At 41.0% G+C, this 16585-nt stretch overlaps 1 protein-coding gene across 12 annotated transcripts in view; it reads right to left on the bottom strand.

Annotated features, from left to right (window-relative positions):
- Nucleotides 1–16585, bottom strand: part of MAP2K5 (mitogen-activated protein kinase kinase 5) — a 242176-nt gene that overhangs the window by 79985 nt on the left and 145606 nt on the right. For 6 of the 12 annotated variants that reach the window (XM_045581233.1, XM_036437880.2, XM_045581227.1 and 3 more), the window contains exon 17: nucleotides 3633–3662. The exons of 5 other annotated variants lie outside the window; for them this stretch is intronic. In XM_045581233.1, coding sequence (XP_045437189.1) covers nucleotides 3633–3662 — 30 coding nt within the window. Of the gene's footprint in view, nucleotides 1–2571; nucleotides 2618–3632; nucleotides 3663–16585 lie in introns of all 12 variants that reach the window. One more of the 12 variants, XR_004987983.2, reaches the window with a different exon arrangement.

Here is a 16585-nt window from a genome sequence, read left to right on the forward strand (position 1 = left end):
GGGGCCCTCTGATCCTGCTGTCACTCTGCTAAACACATGGTAAGAAAGCCTAAGGGCTCTAGGGAACGGTCTTGTCATCGCCTGCCATGGCACACCCTCCCATGCTCAGCACTTGCCATCTACACAAGAGGCCTCTCTAGGGCAGAGAAGACAAAACAAGAGAAGTGAAAGGCGTGGTGGTGCTGAGGGCGAAGAGCAGTGGTACTACTAACCAACCAAGTTCAGAGTACAGAGCCAGTCATTTGGTCTGTTACCTGCAAATCCTAGACCCAACTGTACCCATTCATCACTGAGGCGATGGGTGCTGCCTCTCTGAGCCTGTCTGCTCTTCTGGAGTCAGGGAGTAACTGTCCCTGCAGGGTGGATACGCAGCCAGTCAGATATCAGAAATTGTCTTGCCGAGACTGGTTTGGCTCAATGGATACAGTGTCGTCTTGGAGACTGAAGGGTCCCGGGTTTGATTCCTGTCAAGGGCATGTACTTTGGTTGCGGGCACATCCCCAGTAGGGGGTGTGCAAGAGGCAGCTGATCGTTGACTCTCTCTCATCGATGTTTCTAGCTCTCTATCTCTCTCCCTTCCCCTCTGTACAAAATCAATAAAATATATTAAAAAAAAGAAAAAAAAGAAAGTGTCTGGACTCCATGAGGAAAGGTGCTAGATGAATCTAAGGCATCACCATTGCCAATATAAGCTACAGTAATAAGACTGCATTTTTAGTGGCTCTTTGCCCTTTTTTTCTATAGCATCCTGCACTGTATGCCAAAGGCTTAAAGGAAACAAAAATGGGTAGTATTTTCAAAAACCAAATAAAAACCCAACCCACAAAACAATGAAATTCATATAAAATAATTATTTCAACAAAAATACAGTCCTTTAACCTTTATGTTGGTCACACTGACTCTCCTAGATACCTTCCCAGCACCCCTCCCTTGGCTGCATCCCCACTGGGTATGCAGAGTGTCGCCCACCGGTGTCACCGTCACCGGCAGGAAGAGGCACTGCTAATGACGCTGTCAGCAGCACTGACGCTGGGCTGGGGGAAGGAAGAGTCTGCAGTAGCTTCTCCTCCCCACTTTCACCTCTGCTCAGTGGATGCTGGGGGCCAGTTGTGGCTGGCAGGTTGCTGAGCACATCCTTTTGCAACCTTCAGATTGACGATTAGAAGTTGTTTGTGCTACAGCGCAACAGCAAGCCCAGGGTGGCCCTTTGGACTTTTCTGAGTGGCTTTATATCCATCTCATCTGATCTGCAGACTTTAGTCAGATAGGAAGGGGGTGACAAATGGGAGGCAGTCCCCAGCTCGATAAATAGAACGCTGCTTTGACTCTATGGCTGCTTTGGAAAGAAGTGAGTTTCCTATCTCTGGGGGTATGTTCAAGCACAGTGTAGATGTTTGCTTTTCAGGGATTGTAGAGAGGTTTGATTCAATGATGTCTAAGATCCCTTCTAATCCTGAGACTGCTCCGTTTGGGATCCAACGGCACCACCAGACCACCTGCAGCTCCATGGTGAGGAACCAGCCGTCCTGCTTGCCCCATTTCTGAGGGAAGGCTATGTCAGAGTGGCTGGGGGTTCCAATGAGGTGATACGGGCTAAAGAGAAGGTGCTATTGAATAATCCAGTCTCTGTGACATTATTAAAATAAACACTTTTCTTCAAGTGCTGTGAGGGCAAAAGAGAGGGGGCACAAAAGAAATTTATCAAGTACTCTTTCCCCATCTTCAGTCTATAGTATAAAGCCTGTAAAATAAATACCAACTCTATCAAAAGTCATCATTGATTCTAGCAACAAGGCACACAAACTTCTGTTGAAAAATCTGGGAAATAGGGCCTGATGGTACCAAAGCTGCTTCTATTATTTGAAGCAAAAGTCCCAATTTGGTGACAATATTCTACTGTGATTCAAAGAGAGCAGTCCCCTTGCTGCTCCTTCTCCCCATCTCCCCGTGGCCTAAAGGTTATTGCTAACTAAGGAGTTCAGCACATTAGAATTTTCCAACTTCCACTTGACTGATCAAGTAAACATATACTTACTTAGACATTCAGGAAAACAGTATTGCAAGGGTATACGGCCTCCTCCCAACTCTGACCAGAGCCTTCAAATGCTTCATTGGTCACATGCAATGACAACCCGTTTCTCAGACCTACCACCCGGTCTCACCGATTAATTACCCAAGACATTGGGTATCTCAAGAGTAGAGCTCCATTCTCAGTCTTTGGCTATTTATTAGATTGTTTACAAGGTTTCTACTACAACTTGTCTGAGATAGTGTATATGACCTCTTGTCTTGATTTAGTACAACATCTTAGGGGATTCCACAAATTGGCCAAACAGTGAATTGTTTAAAAATTAGTGACACAATAAGAAGCTTACTGAGATAAATATTCTAATGAGCTATAAATCCTGAAAATGTGGTTTTAATTTGATGAGCTAAGCAGCTAGCTGTGTACACTACAGTCTAACTAAATGCGAGCACGCATGCCAACAATCGTGACATTTCAGACTTTCTCTTTAAGGAAAAGATTATGTTTAAACAAAGAAGCCTATAAATGTGAAAAGTGAGACTGACATTCTTGAACCTAACAGCTTCTTTTCCACTTCTCTAATGGCTTTAACTGTAAAAGAAAAAGAATAAAACAAAACAGACATTTCAGCAAGTGAAGGGTCTTTAAATGTCTACATGGGTACCAGGAGAATTTGCTTAAAACCACTTAAAAAGATGGTAGAGAGAATGAATCCCATCCTATTATTCAATAACCATGTTTGTGATGCATCTGCATAATCTAACCATGCATAAATTAGTATGTGTAATACAACACTTATTTGCATAATAATAGCAAGTTAATAGATGCTTAAAGAGCAGAGACCAACACCACCTTTAAATCAGACATGCCTCCAGGCACTTTGGCCTGTACAGACCAAGATGCCAGAAAAACAGGGAGCAGCAACCAGAGGAAAACAGTCAAACCATTCATTTGTCATCCCTCTAGACATTTCACTTATTTCTCCACATACACTGGGGAATCATTTTCAAACCACAAAATAGCTTTATATTTTAAGTGCTAGCACTCATCTTTAATAAAAATCTTAAAGAAATTTAAAGGTTATCACCAGCAATGGTAATATAGTGGATAGTTTGTTTTCTTAGAAATGTGACTAGGAAAGGACACAATTTAAAAAAATATGTTCAAAATCATACCCACATAACATTGGGGGTCCACCTATTTGCTTAACAAAAATGAGGACCCCTTTAGATATTTTTACCTTTCATCTCAATCCTTTAATTCAAATGATTTTAATGAATCTGAAAGCTCAAGAAAAGGCTGTGCCTCTCCCCAGCCTCAATATGAGCGTGTGGTACTGGGTTAGGATAAGGGAAAACATCACCAATGTCACACAAAGGAGGAGCACGATGATAGCTTTCAACCTTTAACAAAGAAAAAAAAATCTGGAGTTTAAAAAAAATCAAAAATCAATAGAGACTTCTAAATGACTCCTTTAAGATATCACTTTTCAATTTAACAGGACAGATTTATTTGTATGTGGCTCCAATGTTCACAATTGCTCCCCGCACCTTCATACATAGGAATGAATGTCACAGTGGCAAACGGCAGTAATGAACAATCTTACCTGAGGATATGGAAACCTCCCAAGAGCAAGCTGGGAAAGGAAATAATATTTGTCTAGTTATAGATTTGCATGCAGGGCAGATCTCCTTAAGACAGACAAGTGTTAAATTTCAGAATTGCATCTAGCAAATATAAAAAGCTCAAACCTGCAAATGCATGAACTAAATTATTATTGTAATTACATTGAATTATATTTAGAATGAACATTTTCAATGGACAATGTGACATCCCCAATAAAATATTCAAATTTTAACAACAAAACATTATCCTTCCTGGATGAAAGAAGGTTTACAGATTAGCCAAACAACATATATGCATAACGCATAGTCACAGACAACAGTGTGATGATGGCCAGAGGGGATGGGGGTGGGGGAGGCTGGGACAAGGTAGAAGGGGGAGCAGGGGCTAGGTAGAGGCGGGCAAAGGGGGGAAACGGGGACATCTGTCATAGCATCAACAACAAAAATAAAGTTAAAAAATAATCAGCATGTAAATAAAAACTGGATGCAGAGTAATATCTTATTAAGTTAGCAAAGTATTTATTTTAATGAGCATTTTAAATGGCATAAAATTATCCTTACGTGGTTTCTCTTAGGAATATTCTCAGCTATATGGGCATTATTTATATTTATATGTGTGTAACAGTTTCTTCTAAACAGAGATACAAAACTATAGAAGGAAACTATGGGCTTTTTTTCTAGTAAAAGGGAAACATCTAATAGGAAGTGTTGTAGGAAATGGGAAAGTAAATATGAAATAGAAAATTTGGCCATTATTTTAATTTATTTGCTAGGTTTCTTCATCCATTTCTACCCATAGTTAGAAGAGCTATTATACTTCTAGTGGGAAAATGGCCAGTTGAGACTCAAGTCGGGACTATAGGCCTAAGTCTAACACTGTGAAAGTGAAACCTGAGAGCCTTCACAATTTTGCTTGATTTATAAACTGCTCTGTGTTTCTAGACGAGTCACTTAATTTTAGTCTTTAGATCCTCACCTGTAAAAACAAAGTGACTGGACTTGTAGTAACAGGATTGATATAAAGTAACAAGATAAAATTTATCGAAGGTATCAGAACTTATTTAAAAAAAATAGTGGCAACATATTGCATAATGTGGCCTACTCTCAGGCCTAAAATCCTGTATATGTATTTGTAACTACTAAGTAGAATCGCTACATCAGGGAATTTGGAAGCTGGAATGGATCTAAGAAAGTATCAATCCATTTTACAGATTAGAATCCCCGAGTCCCATTGAAGAAGTCTGCACACAGTTTACCAGAAGCCAAGGAGCTGACCCCCAAACCTGCAACTTAACCTAGTGTTCTTTCTGGTGTTTTTTAGATCTTGATAATTCATACATTTATTTCAAAGACAATGACATGACACTGCTAAACATTTTTAAGCTCCTCCTTTTAGAATCAAGTTTAGAATCTTTTCAAATAACAGGAGAACACTTACCTCATTTTATTAGAATTGCACCTAACAAAATTGGATGATCAAAAAGCTGAGGGGTATAATTTTAAGTCCATTATAATTACTGCTATGTGTTTCTAGACCAGTCACTTAATTTTGGTCTTATATAGGTTTCAGGTATACAATTCTATAAGACATCATTTGTATATTGTATTTTGTGTTCACCACCCCAAGTCAAGTCAAATCTCCTTCCATCACCATTTACCCACCTTTTACCCTTTTCTACCTCTTCCCAACTCCCTTTCCCCCTGGTAATCAGTATCTGTGTCTGAGGTGTATGTGTGAGTGTGTGTGTGTGTGTGTGTGTGTGTGTTTTAATGTTTTTATTGATTTTAGAGAGAGGAAAGGAGAGGGAGAGAGATAAAAACATTGATGAGAGACAATTATTGATTGGCAGCCTCCTGCACACCCCACACGGGGGATTGAATCTGCAACCTGAGCATGTGCCCTGACCAGGAATCGAACTGTGACCTCCTGGTTCACAGGTCGGCACTCAACCACTGAGACTGAGCCATGCCAGCTGGGCTGTGTCTGAGTTTTTTTTTTCTTTTTTTTTTTTCTCTTCACCTTTTCCACCCAGCCCCCCAACTCCTCAGGCCCTATGACAGCTGTCAGTCTGTTCTCTTTACCTATGAGTCTATTTCTATTTTGTTTATTTTGTTTGTTACAATAGATTCTACACATAAGTGAAATCATATGGTACTTTTTCTGAATGTATTATTTCATTTAATATAATACTCTCCAGGTTCATCCATGCAAAAAGGAAGATTTCCTTTTTCTTCTTTATTTTTAAATTTAAAAAAAACTTTATTGATTAAGGTATTACATATGTATCTTTATTCCCTCATTATCCCTTACCTCCCATTTATGCCCTCACCCCCCTGTTGTCTGTTTTTTGTTTTGTGTGTGTGTGTGTTTGTGTGTGTGTTTTATAGCCAAGTAGTATTCCATTGTGTAAAGGTACCACAGCCTTTTTTTTTTTAATCCTCTCATCAACTGATGGGCACTTGGGCTGCTTCCAAATATTGGCTATTGTAAATAGTGCTGCAATGAACATAGGGTGCACCCAGCTCCATTTTCAAATTATATTTTGTTCCTTACTAAGGATAGACACAAATGTACTGAGATTACTTTTCAAAGCTCTAAAACCAGTTTGAACAATACTGTTATAGGAACAAACCATATAGCTATGTAAGGTGACTACTTTGAAAGGGCCAGCACTCATTTGGATGTGTGTGTGTGTGGACGGGGGGGGGAGGGCAGTGCACAAATTTGTGCACCTTGAAAGGAACTGTGGGCCATGAGACTGCGGTGGGCATAGGGATGGGTCTCAGCCCATCCTCTGTGCCCTTGCGTGGCCCCTCCTGCCACGGCCCCTGGTCCCCTGCCAGCAACCCCATTCCCACCACCACTCCCATGGGCTGATGGTGCAGTGCCAGTAGGGGATGTGAGTGGGACTGGCACCGTCAGTGGGTGCAAGCGGCGGTAGCTGCCCCAATCACCCATCAGTAGCAGGGGAAGTGGAGAAGCCCTCAGGGGTGACTGGGGCCAGTAGCTGCTGCTCACACCTACTGACAGCACCGAGCAACTGGGACCGGTGCCGGGCACCAGGCACAGGTAGCAGGTGCGAGTGCGGGGTGGAACCATGGAGTGCGGGAGCAAAGAATTTTCAGTAACCGCCAGAGGCTCACCCCAATGATAGTGACTGACACCATGCCTTGGTCTGGAGCCCCTGCTCATCTGCTCCACCATCAGGCCACAGCCCACACCCGCCATGTTCCATGTTCTGCCACCTGCTGCCGACACCTGCCATGTTCTGCACGTGCCCCCTGGTGGTTAGCACACATAATAGTGGTCGGTTGTTCAGTTGTTGTTCTGGGGTTTGGTCTATTTTCATATTAGCCTTTATTATATAGGATTATATAGGATATGGAATACCTGTTACACTTGATTACCTTGTACTCATTTCTTGTATATTCAGAGTTCACTGACTTTTAAGATATAAAGTTATATTTTTTTATTTGCTGGATATCATTAATTCCTTCAAGTATACATAACAAAAACATCACAAGATGCAGTGAAGGAAAGAGAAAGTGAATGTTAACTCAACTCCTTTTGTGTGATTGTGTTTATACTGTTACTACAGGCCTGGTTTATACTGTTACATAGGGGGTGGAGGTGGGGTGGATCCTCTCAGCCCAGCCTGGACCTTCTCCAATCCAAGACCCCTCAGGGGATGTCCAATTGCCAGTTCCGGCTTGATCCTATGTATTGGGCCGAAACCAGCAGTCAGACATCCCTCTCACAATTTGGGACCAATGGCTCCTAACTGCTCACCTACCTGCCCACTTGATTGCCTCTAATTGTCTCCTCCCGCCCCCCCCCGCCCCCCCCCCCCCCCCCAGCCCTGACTATCTCTGCCTGTCAGCCTGATCACCCCTAACTTGCTCCTCACTGTCTCCTCTGCGGGCCCGGTTACCCCCAAATACCCGCACTGCCCCCCCACCCCACCTGGTTGCCCCAGGCAACCTAATGGTAATTTGATCATCCCTCGCTAACCCCCCTGCTGGCTTGGTCGCCCCACACAGCCTGCTGTTCAGTTGTTACTGTGAGGGTGTCGTGGCCAATTTGCATACTACCATTTTATTAGTATAGATTACTTAGGAAGGGGAGGCACTCAGTTCTCCACTGTTCCCACTCCACCCCCATCTAATGCAGGTCATTGATTTGCTTTATTTTGTAAAGACAGTTTTTCTGGCTAACAAGTGTGTGCCATTCAGGAGGAGTCACTGAGGTCTATTGCGGTGCTAATGGGTGGAGTAGGCATTTGAACCATTCTGTACTGAAATGACAGCAGTGACAGCTTTTAATGTCTTACATTTACTCTGTAAGACACTACCACGCAGGAGAACACAGACGATTCAGTGCAGGCTGGTCAGCCGGGAGCCTCTGGGCCCTAGTGGGCTTGGGAACATGCGGCAGTGCTTGAACCAGTGAACTCGGCATTCCTGGGACTGGCTTTGCTTTGTGTGCCCTTTCCTGACATCCGTGGAATCTCAGTCTTACTTGTCCATGACAGTCCTCTAAGAGCTTCTAAGACATCTTGCAGGTCTAACCTCTTCTGAGTCAGAGGACAGAGAGTGGCTCCTTATTCTTGACCAGAGCAGCACAACAATCATTTCCTCTCTCATTGTGCCACTGGGCTGCTCCAGTACAAGTCCAGGATTCCAATTCTCCAGTAGTGCAAACTGGCAGCAGGACCAAAGCAGTCATGTTAAGGCCCCAGGAGAGAGCTGCCTTCTATGCATGTCCCTGTCCTTCCAGGTTTAATGCAGCTGCAGTGTTTAAGTTCCACACTATTTGTCTTGTGGCAAAATAGAAGAAAATATATAGCCAGGCCCTACAACCCTTTTTATCAAGTTCAATCAGGAGAAGGTAAAAAGGAAAAGGGTTCGTAGCAGATGTGACTGCATGAAGAACAGGCTCTTCATGAGGCCGTCAAAAGTCACAATACACATGGAACCTTTCCGGGGAAGAGGGGGCACATTTGCTATGACCGAACGTTTCAGAGACAGGAGGACGAGGCCACTCTGTATCTTTTACCCCTACTGGTCTATTAATCTACTTGCATTTCCCCGGTTTTTATTGTCAAGGTATTATAAATTAGGAAACTTATAAAAAAAGAGTATGTAATCTTCTCTGAAATGGCCTGCAGATATGTCACTGTACTAAATGTGTTTCAGATTTAATGAAGCTTTAATGTCCTTTTTAATTTTGCCTGTTTCTGTATCACCAGGGGTCGGGCAAGGCAATCAGCACTCAAGAGGGTGGTTTGGTTTAAAACTAGGGAAAAACTCATTTGCTTATGAGTTGCACTGTATTTTCTTAATTAAATTTACTGAGTAAAATGGTTTAAGTTCAGCCAACCAATGACCTTTGTGTGTAGATTTAGATTTATAAATAGGTTAACAGTTAAAGAAAAAAAAAATCACAACAAAGCAAACAGATTAGGGCTAAGCCAATAGAAATCTTTGCTCTCTTTATCATCTTTACAAAAAAGAGCATTTAAATATAGGCAGCTTAAGTCCAGTTTAAAAAAACGCATATTGAAAAATGTGGACTCACATAAGCGCCAGCAATTCATCAGAAGACTCTCATATTCTTTTCATTCCCAGAAATGGACAGGCTCACATGGCAAAAGATTTGGAAAAGCTTTATTTATTTTGGGGGTGGTGGAGGTAGAGCTAGGGGAGATAGTGGATTCTACTTAATGTTAAATTAAAAGTGCACTTTAATTCCAAACACTTAAGATTCAGCAAACTGCTAAATACTTCCTTCTGGGATATTTACAATGTAAAAGGCAGGAAAAAAATGCTCTGAAAACATTTACCATTTGGGAATATATTTAAATAACAGTAAACCACTAACATTTCACTGTAAAACTAGAATTGTTTCTTACCATCATCTTATTGATCTTTGATTTGTCCAACGTAATTTATGAAGAACTCTTGTGTTAGTAGCATTTGAGTATGTTTGCAATTTGAATGACAAATGTATGTGTGTGGGTGTGATCATGACATTTGCCAAATACATAACAATGCATGATAGAAGCCTTTGTATGTTAACAAAAAGTTAGAATGAAGATATTTACTTACAAAGCAACAAAATGGCTTCTGTTAGTAATAAGAATAATTATTGCCACGAAATCATAAAGAGAAAACATACACTGTAGCCAGAAAGTAAAGGCAGGACACAAATTCAGAAATTCAGGATATGTTCTTAGTGATCATTTCCCACTTAGAATATCAACAATGTGGGAGTAGTTTTAAATTTACATTTATGCTAAAGAGCACTGAAATTTTAATTCTTAATTTAGGCATATTCTATGTTTCTCGGCATAACTGCAAATTGAAAATAAGCAGCTTTAACATAGCTGATGATCTAGCTGAAGGAGGACTTTATAGTCTGAGATGTTCAGAAATTTGTTCTTAATTACCCTGTGTACATTTCACACAATTAAATTTCCATCTGAGGATTTTGCATTTAGATTGTGCATTGCAGTTAAACCTTCATTTTATAGAAAGGCAGCAGCTACTTTGGAACATTCAGGGAAGCTTTAAAAAATCAGACTTAACTACTGGATTATATAAAATTCCCTAGGTGAGATTTCATCCCAAGAACAATTTTCACAGTTCTAGGGAGAGAGTTTAAATCAACTGGAACTATGCTGGCGAAGAACCATAATAAATATTAAATGCCTCAAAATCTACCCAAGATCTTACTCGTCTTCCCATGCATCAACTTCACTGTCCTCTCACTGAATGGTTTAAAAACAATCCGAAGGATATAACAGCAATTTACCCGAGTTAAAGTGCTTCGGAGGTTAAACTAACAACAAAGAACACAGAAGCAAAAGCGTCTTGAAGTAGGGTTTCAATTAAATGTAGAGGATTTAGTAATGCAGGACAAAAAAAAAAAAAAAAAAAAAAAAAAAAAAAAAAAAAAAAGAGTTACAAATTAATTTAATCTTCTGCCTATAGTTTGCAGCTGCACTCCAAAGTGTCTAGGGCTTAGGAACAAAGCCTTGGAAGGCCTCGGAGTGCGAAAAGCTTCAATTTTTAATGTATAACGCCATTAGCTGATAACTTGTGGAATCTGCAACCCCTGTGGAGGGGCATAAGTGCGAGTAACAGAGACTGATGAAGTGACATATTTGTTCATGTCTAGAACCATGAGGAAGAGGGTTATTACTAACACCATCAGGCCCAACAGAAATATGCCCTAATAACCTTTGGGACCCTCCGTGTTATCAGTTCTCACTGTATCCAATACATTAAAATCAAAACCCAATTCACTTTAATTAAAGACAATTAGTTTGTTTTACTATTATTGTTTTAACTTGGATGATATTTTAATACATTGCAAATTAAAAATGCGATAATAAATACAAGGAAACCATCAAACTGAGTATACCTTTTCACCCAGGCTTGGTGAAATCAGCTTATCAGTGGTTTCTATTTAAGGAAATTCAAGAATACCACCATTAAAAGTGGTGCAGAAACATTTCACTCTAAAAAGAATACAGCGGACTATGCATACCTTTTCCTTATCCAAAGTATACTTCTTTTCACATAACACTTTCCTATTAACTCTCAGGATTTCTTTAACACAAACAGAAGTATGGCCCAATGGAGGCAGCAGCAGCTTAATTAATTTGCCCAAGGTCATGCTATAGGTTGGTGGCAAAGCTTGTTACATTACTAGGAACTCTGGGCTCTGCAGATGTTTTGGCAATGGCAAAGGACCCTGTCTACAAAGGCCCAGGGAGTTCTGGTGCAGTGGGTGAGCCACGGCAAATAACTAATTACGCAAAAAGTGCCAAGTGCTCCCGGGAGCTCCAAGTACCACTTTCTTGGTGCAGAATGAGCCTAAATATGAAGTCCCATCAGGACTGCGTCTTAGCATGTGCCAATATTTTAAAAAGAAGTACTCGTCCTCAGCAGAGTCCACTGAGAAAAAGGAAATTTATTTTAACTTAAGGAGCCGAAAAAGAGTAGCACGGTGGAATAATTCAAGCAATTCTCCATTATTCAGAAGGCCTTCATTCTAGCCTAAAGATTACTACTAATAATGGAGAAAAGACAACATTACAAATAAATGGTTCTAATAGTGTGTGTGCGTTTTTAAAATTAGAAATGGGCTTATTACAGTGGACACTTAAATGGGGAGAGGGCAACAGTAATTCACAAGTACAATATCCTAACGCTGCTCATTTAATTGCTTTATTTGTTTCACTGTTAAAAATGATTGCTTGCTGTAGCCTAACCATGAATGCTGAAAAGCATGATACATTGAGGTCTCAACCTGGGCAAACTGTACCTAAACTTACACTTTATTGCAGCTTAGTTCACAATCTTCACCTAATATAGGGTTATATCCCAGTGCAGCAGGAGGATAAATCATCCTGGAATATTACTCCGACAAAGTTTAGCTGTGACTGGAGCATATGTGCTTTCGAGCCACTGAAGCAAAAGCCCATAAAATACACTAATTACTGGAAGTTATGGTCACTGAGTGATTGATAGCGCTCTGCAAGGCAACTTCCTCATTTTCAGCCCTTCTGACGGGGCTCATCCGCCACACAGCAATTATTAATTCATGACCCACCCCTCAGGCACTGGTACCTTTACTTCTAATTCTCCTGCTACCAAACTACTGCTACAGCTGGACACTGTCTTTCTTCATTTTGATGGCTGGGTAAGGATGATAAAAAGTAGATTTCATGCTAAATGCTATTGTTTGAATCTTTAAACGGTACATGGTCTTTCTAACCCTACTGTCCCAAAACACATAATTCTCCTTCCTGTCCATAAAGTTATTTCACTTTCATAACTTTCTTTTTTTTCTTAAAAACAAGTATGCTTGTGTGTGTGTGTGTGTGTGTGTGTAATAAAAACATAATATGCTAATTAGACCAGGCAACTGAACAACCTTCTGGACAAAGCCAGGGCTGCGAGGTTCGAGACAAGCCGCTGTGGCTGTGAGGGCCAAGCTCCTTGCACAAACACATACATACACACTAGAGGCCCAGTGCATGAAAATTTATGCACTGGACGGGGGCGTCCCTCAGCCTAGCCTGCCCCAGGAGCCTTCAGGCGTGAGAGGCGACCGGGTGATCAGGGGAATGTGATGCCTCATCACACCTCTGCTGCTGCCACTGCCAGCAGCACAAGCTTGGCTGGCCCTGACTACCTGAGTCTTGGGCCGCCCGACATGGCTGAGCAGCTGTCATCTGAGGCTTGCCTCTGCCTCTGGCCAGGGCTGAGGAGACTGGGCGCTGCCATCTCGTGGCTGTGGGCACCACTATCTTTGAGGGTGTGGCAGTAAATTAGCATATTCCCTTCTTATTGGCTGTGGGCATCACCATCTTTGTGATGACATAAGAGTCAATTAGCATATTCCCTCTTTATTAGCTGTGGGCACAACCATATTTGATGGTGGGGCAGTCAATTAGCATATTCCTTCCTTATTGGCTGTGGGCACCACCATCTTTGTGATGGTGTGAGGATCAATTAGCATATTCCCTCTTTATTAGATTAGCATAATCCCTCTTTATTAGACCTCAATGTATCATGTATATTTGTGTGTGTGTATATATCAGTCTATCTATACATACTATATTAAACCAAAAACTCTTACTGAATTAAGCTTTTGGTTGAACAGTGTGGTTTAAATGTAATATAACTTCATGTAGGTCATGGTAACTATGAGACAGCTAATTGATAAAAACAACAACAACAAAAAAAAAAACCCTCCATATAAAGAGACCCACTTTGTCAAAAGCTTTGTTCCAAGTTTATTTCCATTAATAGCTCTACTCAGAGCAATGCTAATTAAAATATCTGAGTATATAACTCTCTAAAAGTCACTAGAAAACAACTGCAAAAGTCCCTTTATGGTGATCTGTTCCCTGAAGAAGTAATTCAGTGAGAGACTCTGAATTAAAGACAGACAAATTTCAGTCATGATAGATGAAAACAAACAATGTACTTTTCTAATAGAAAAATGAATGTCCTTCAAATTTTTGCACAAATCAAAGTGCAATACTGAGGGTAGGTTTCCTTATCTGGAATCTGAGATGGTGAAACAGATGAAAAGATGGAACACCAAGCTATCTATCTATCCTTCAGGACTTGGTTCAAATTCTTCCTCTTCTTCTGTTGGGAGTTAGTCCCAGAAGACAATTTTGAGGATAAAATTCATACCACTCCCTGTCTATACTATTCACCAGGCAGTGTATCACATCCTGCACCTGGTGGCAGTTCCTAGTATTCTACATCTTCCTGTGTCTCTAAGGTCAGGTCAATTAGAACTGTTGAAGGGCAAACTCTAAGCCATAAAGTTCTGTATGTTCTCTACGACACTAGAAATACTATTTTGCAGTAGGTGAATACTAAAGATTTGTTGATTATGATAACACTCCTGATGGGGAAGTCTCCTAGAGCCTGAACAACCTGGCAGTTCAGAGTGTGATTATTTCCACACTACAATGCTTTAATGAACACAGTATTCAAACTCTTCAGCACTTGAGGTTCATAATCTCAACTAGCAAGGCCCTCTTACACATCACTGCTTGGAATAATCACATCCACACATTTATGCATTATGATTAATTTAGGTGGCTTATTTCTTATTAAAGACTAAAGGATTGTAAGACGAGAAAACATTACTTAACTGCCCCAAAGTCCATTTCATGTACTTAATAGTCATTTTGATCTCCATAGTAAGAAGTAAGAAATGACACTGTTTCAATGTTTTTGTAATGCTGACCTGTGTCCCTGACAGTGGGCAGCTTTAATCATAACAGCCCCTAGAGACCCAGCTTGGGGTGTGTGTCTCCATTTCTAAACTGCTTCCTGGAGTCGTGCAGCTGAGGGCACCTAGGAAAACACCAGCACTAGGGTGCGGAGGGTGTAGTCTATTGAGCTAATGTAGCCTGCACTTCTATTTCTAGACACTTCAAAGTCAGGGAGCATAATATTCTCACACTTCTGGCCTCTGTATGTGCTACTGGCTGAGAGAGAGAGAGAGAGAGAGAGAGAGAGAGAGAGAGAGAGAGAGACTGAGAGAGAGAGAGAGAGAGAGAGAGGGAGAGGGAGAGAATGAATATGAATGAATGAGAGAACTTTTACCTACCTTCCTCCCTACTGGTCAAGGGGCTCCAAACCAGTTAATTGTTTATATCTTTACTGCAACTACATAATGTTTAGATGGCGTATCACCTATCCACTTTTTAAAAAAATTATAGCAGAAGTATTGGAGATTAGGTTTTTGTATTTTTAAAAATTAAATTAAACTTTAGTGTCTGAAAAACAACAGCAATTGAACATTTCAAAATATGGTAAAATTGAATCAGCTGTAGGGATAGAGTAGGTAGCAGCTATAGGGATAGAGTAGGTAGCAGCTATAGGGATAGAGTAGGTAGCAGCTATAGGGATAGAGTAGGTAGCAGCTGTAGGGATAGAGTAGGTAGCAGCTATAGGGATAGAGTAGGTAGCAGCTATAGGGATAGAGTAGGTAGCAGCTGTAGGGATAGAGTAGGTAGCAGCTGTAGGGATAGAGTAGGTAGCAGCTATAGGGATAGAGTAGGTAGCAGCTGTAGGGATAGAGTAGGTAGTAGCAATAGGAATAGAATAGGCAGTAGCTATAGGGATAGAGAAGGTGGCCATCCTGTGAAAAGCATTCTTGGCTGATGAGCAGAGTCACAGTAAACCAGCCCTTTCCTTCCTCTAACTTCCTGCTCATTTATATTCATCATTCATATATTTTCTTTTTCTCAAACTACTTGATCTACTTTTTTTTCTATAGCATAACGGAAGAAGCAGACTTTAATCTAGATCAAGTTACGTGAGTGCTGCTACCTGGTCTAGTAATTTAGACTTCCTGAAAAAGTCCGTTAATTTCCCGGGACCTCAGTTTCCATATTGGCAAAATGGAAACACTGGTGCTCATACAGTGGAACAATCTTAGGTGCCTTCAATTACTGATTTTTCAGTCATTTCCCATCACAGTGGGGAGAAGCTTAAATGAGATGAGTATGAAATGGCTTTGTTAAATGTTACGTACACATAAAATGTTATGTTGTTATCCTTCTTGTTAGAATGACACTGAGCAAGACGTCAACAGCTGGGAATCAGAGGGAAGAACACCAGACTTTGCGTGAGAAGCCCAGGTGCTAGGCTTTTCTGTTGAGTGTTAGCTGCGTGCCGTGACTGTGGGCACGTTCTCTCCCGTCTCTGGACTGAGCTTCCTCACTGGTAAGAGGAGGGATCTGATTTTAAAAGTTCTAAACTCTCTCTGCTGGTAAAAACAAACAAGATAAGGTGGGTAAAATAACTTTCTAAGTAAGTGCTATGAAAATATTAAAGTTATACATTTCAGAACCAAAGTATGGCCTGTAGGATCTTTAAATCCATGTTTAAAGCCAATTCTAGGTCACTGGATTTGAGTGTTGACAGAACTCTGTAACCAGTGGATTTTAGGACTGGGCACCTCAAAGGTAACAGCAGTGCTTCCCCAATTCAGCACACTCCAAAGAATCCCAGAGCTGACCGATATCACTAGAAGACTGGCTTCTTCTCTTTTAGATCTTAACTCAAAGGTAGCTCCACATCGCTCAGTTACCCCTGAGAGATAACGCTGTTTCTGTCTAACAGGTTACCATTGTCAAGCACCTGCTTTAAAACAGAGTCTGTGAAAGCTGGGACTTTGTCAGATTCATTCACAGCAGTGTCCCCAAGTGACTAGCACAGAGCCTGCCACCTAACTGTCACTCAATAAAATTTCCTGAACTGCTAACAAATAAATAAATGCATCCTGTCTAACCTTATACCTGTCTCTTCTACGAAGCATTTCCCCCTTAAAATCGAACAAAACCCTGAAACAAGTGGTTATTCAGTCACTACCTAAATGCCCCCAAGG

Source organism: Pipistrellus kuhlii, unplaced genomic scaffold (assembly GCF_014108245.1).
Source record: "Pipistrellus kuhlii isolate mPipKuh1 unplaced genomic scaffold, mPipKuh1.p scaffold_m20_p_1, whole genome shotgun sequence".
In the NCBI taxonomy this organism is placed as follows: Eukaryota; Metazoa; Chordata; class Mammalia; order Chiroptera; family Vespertilionidae; genus Pipistrellus; species Pipistrellus kuhlii.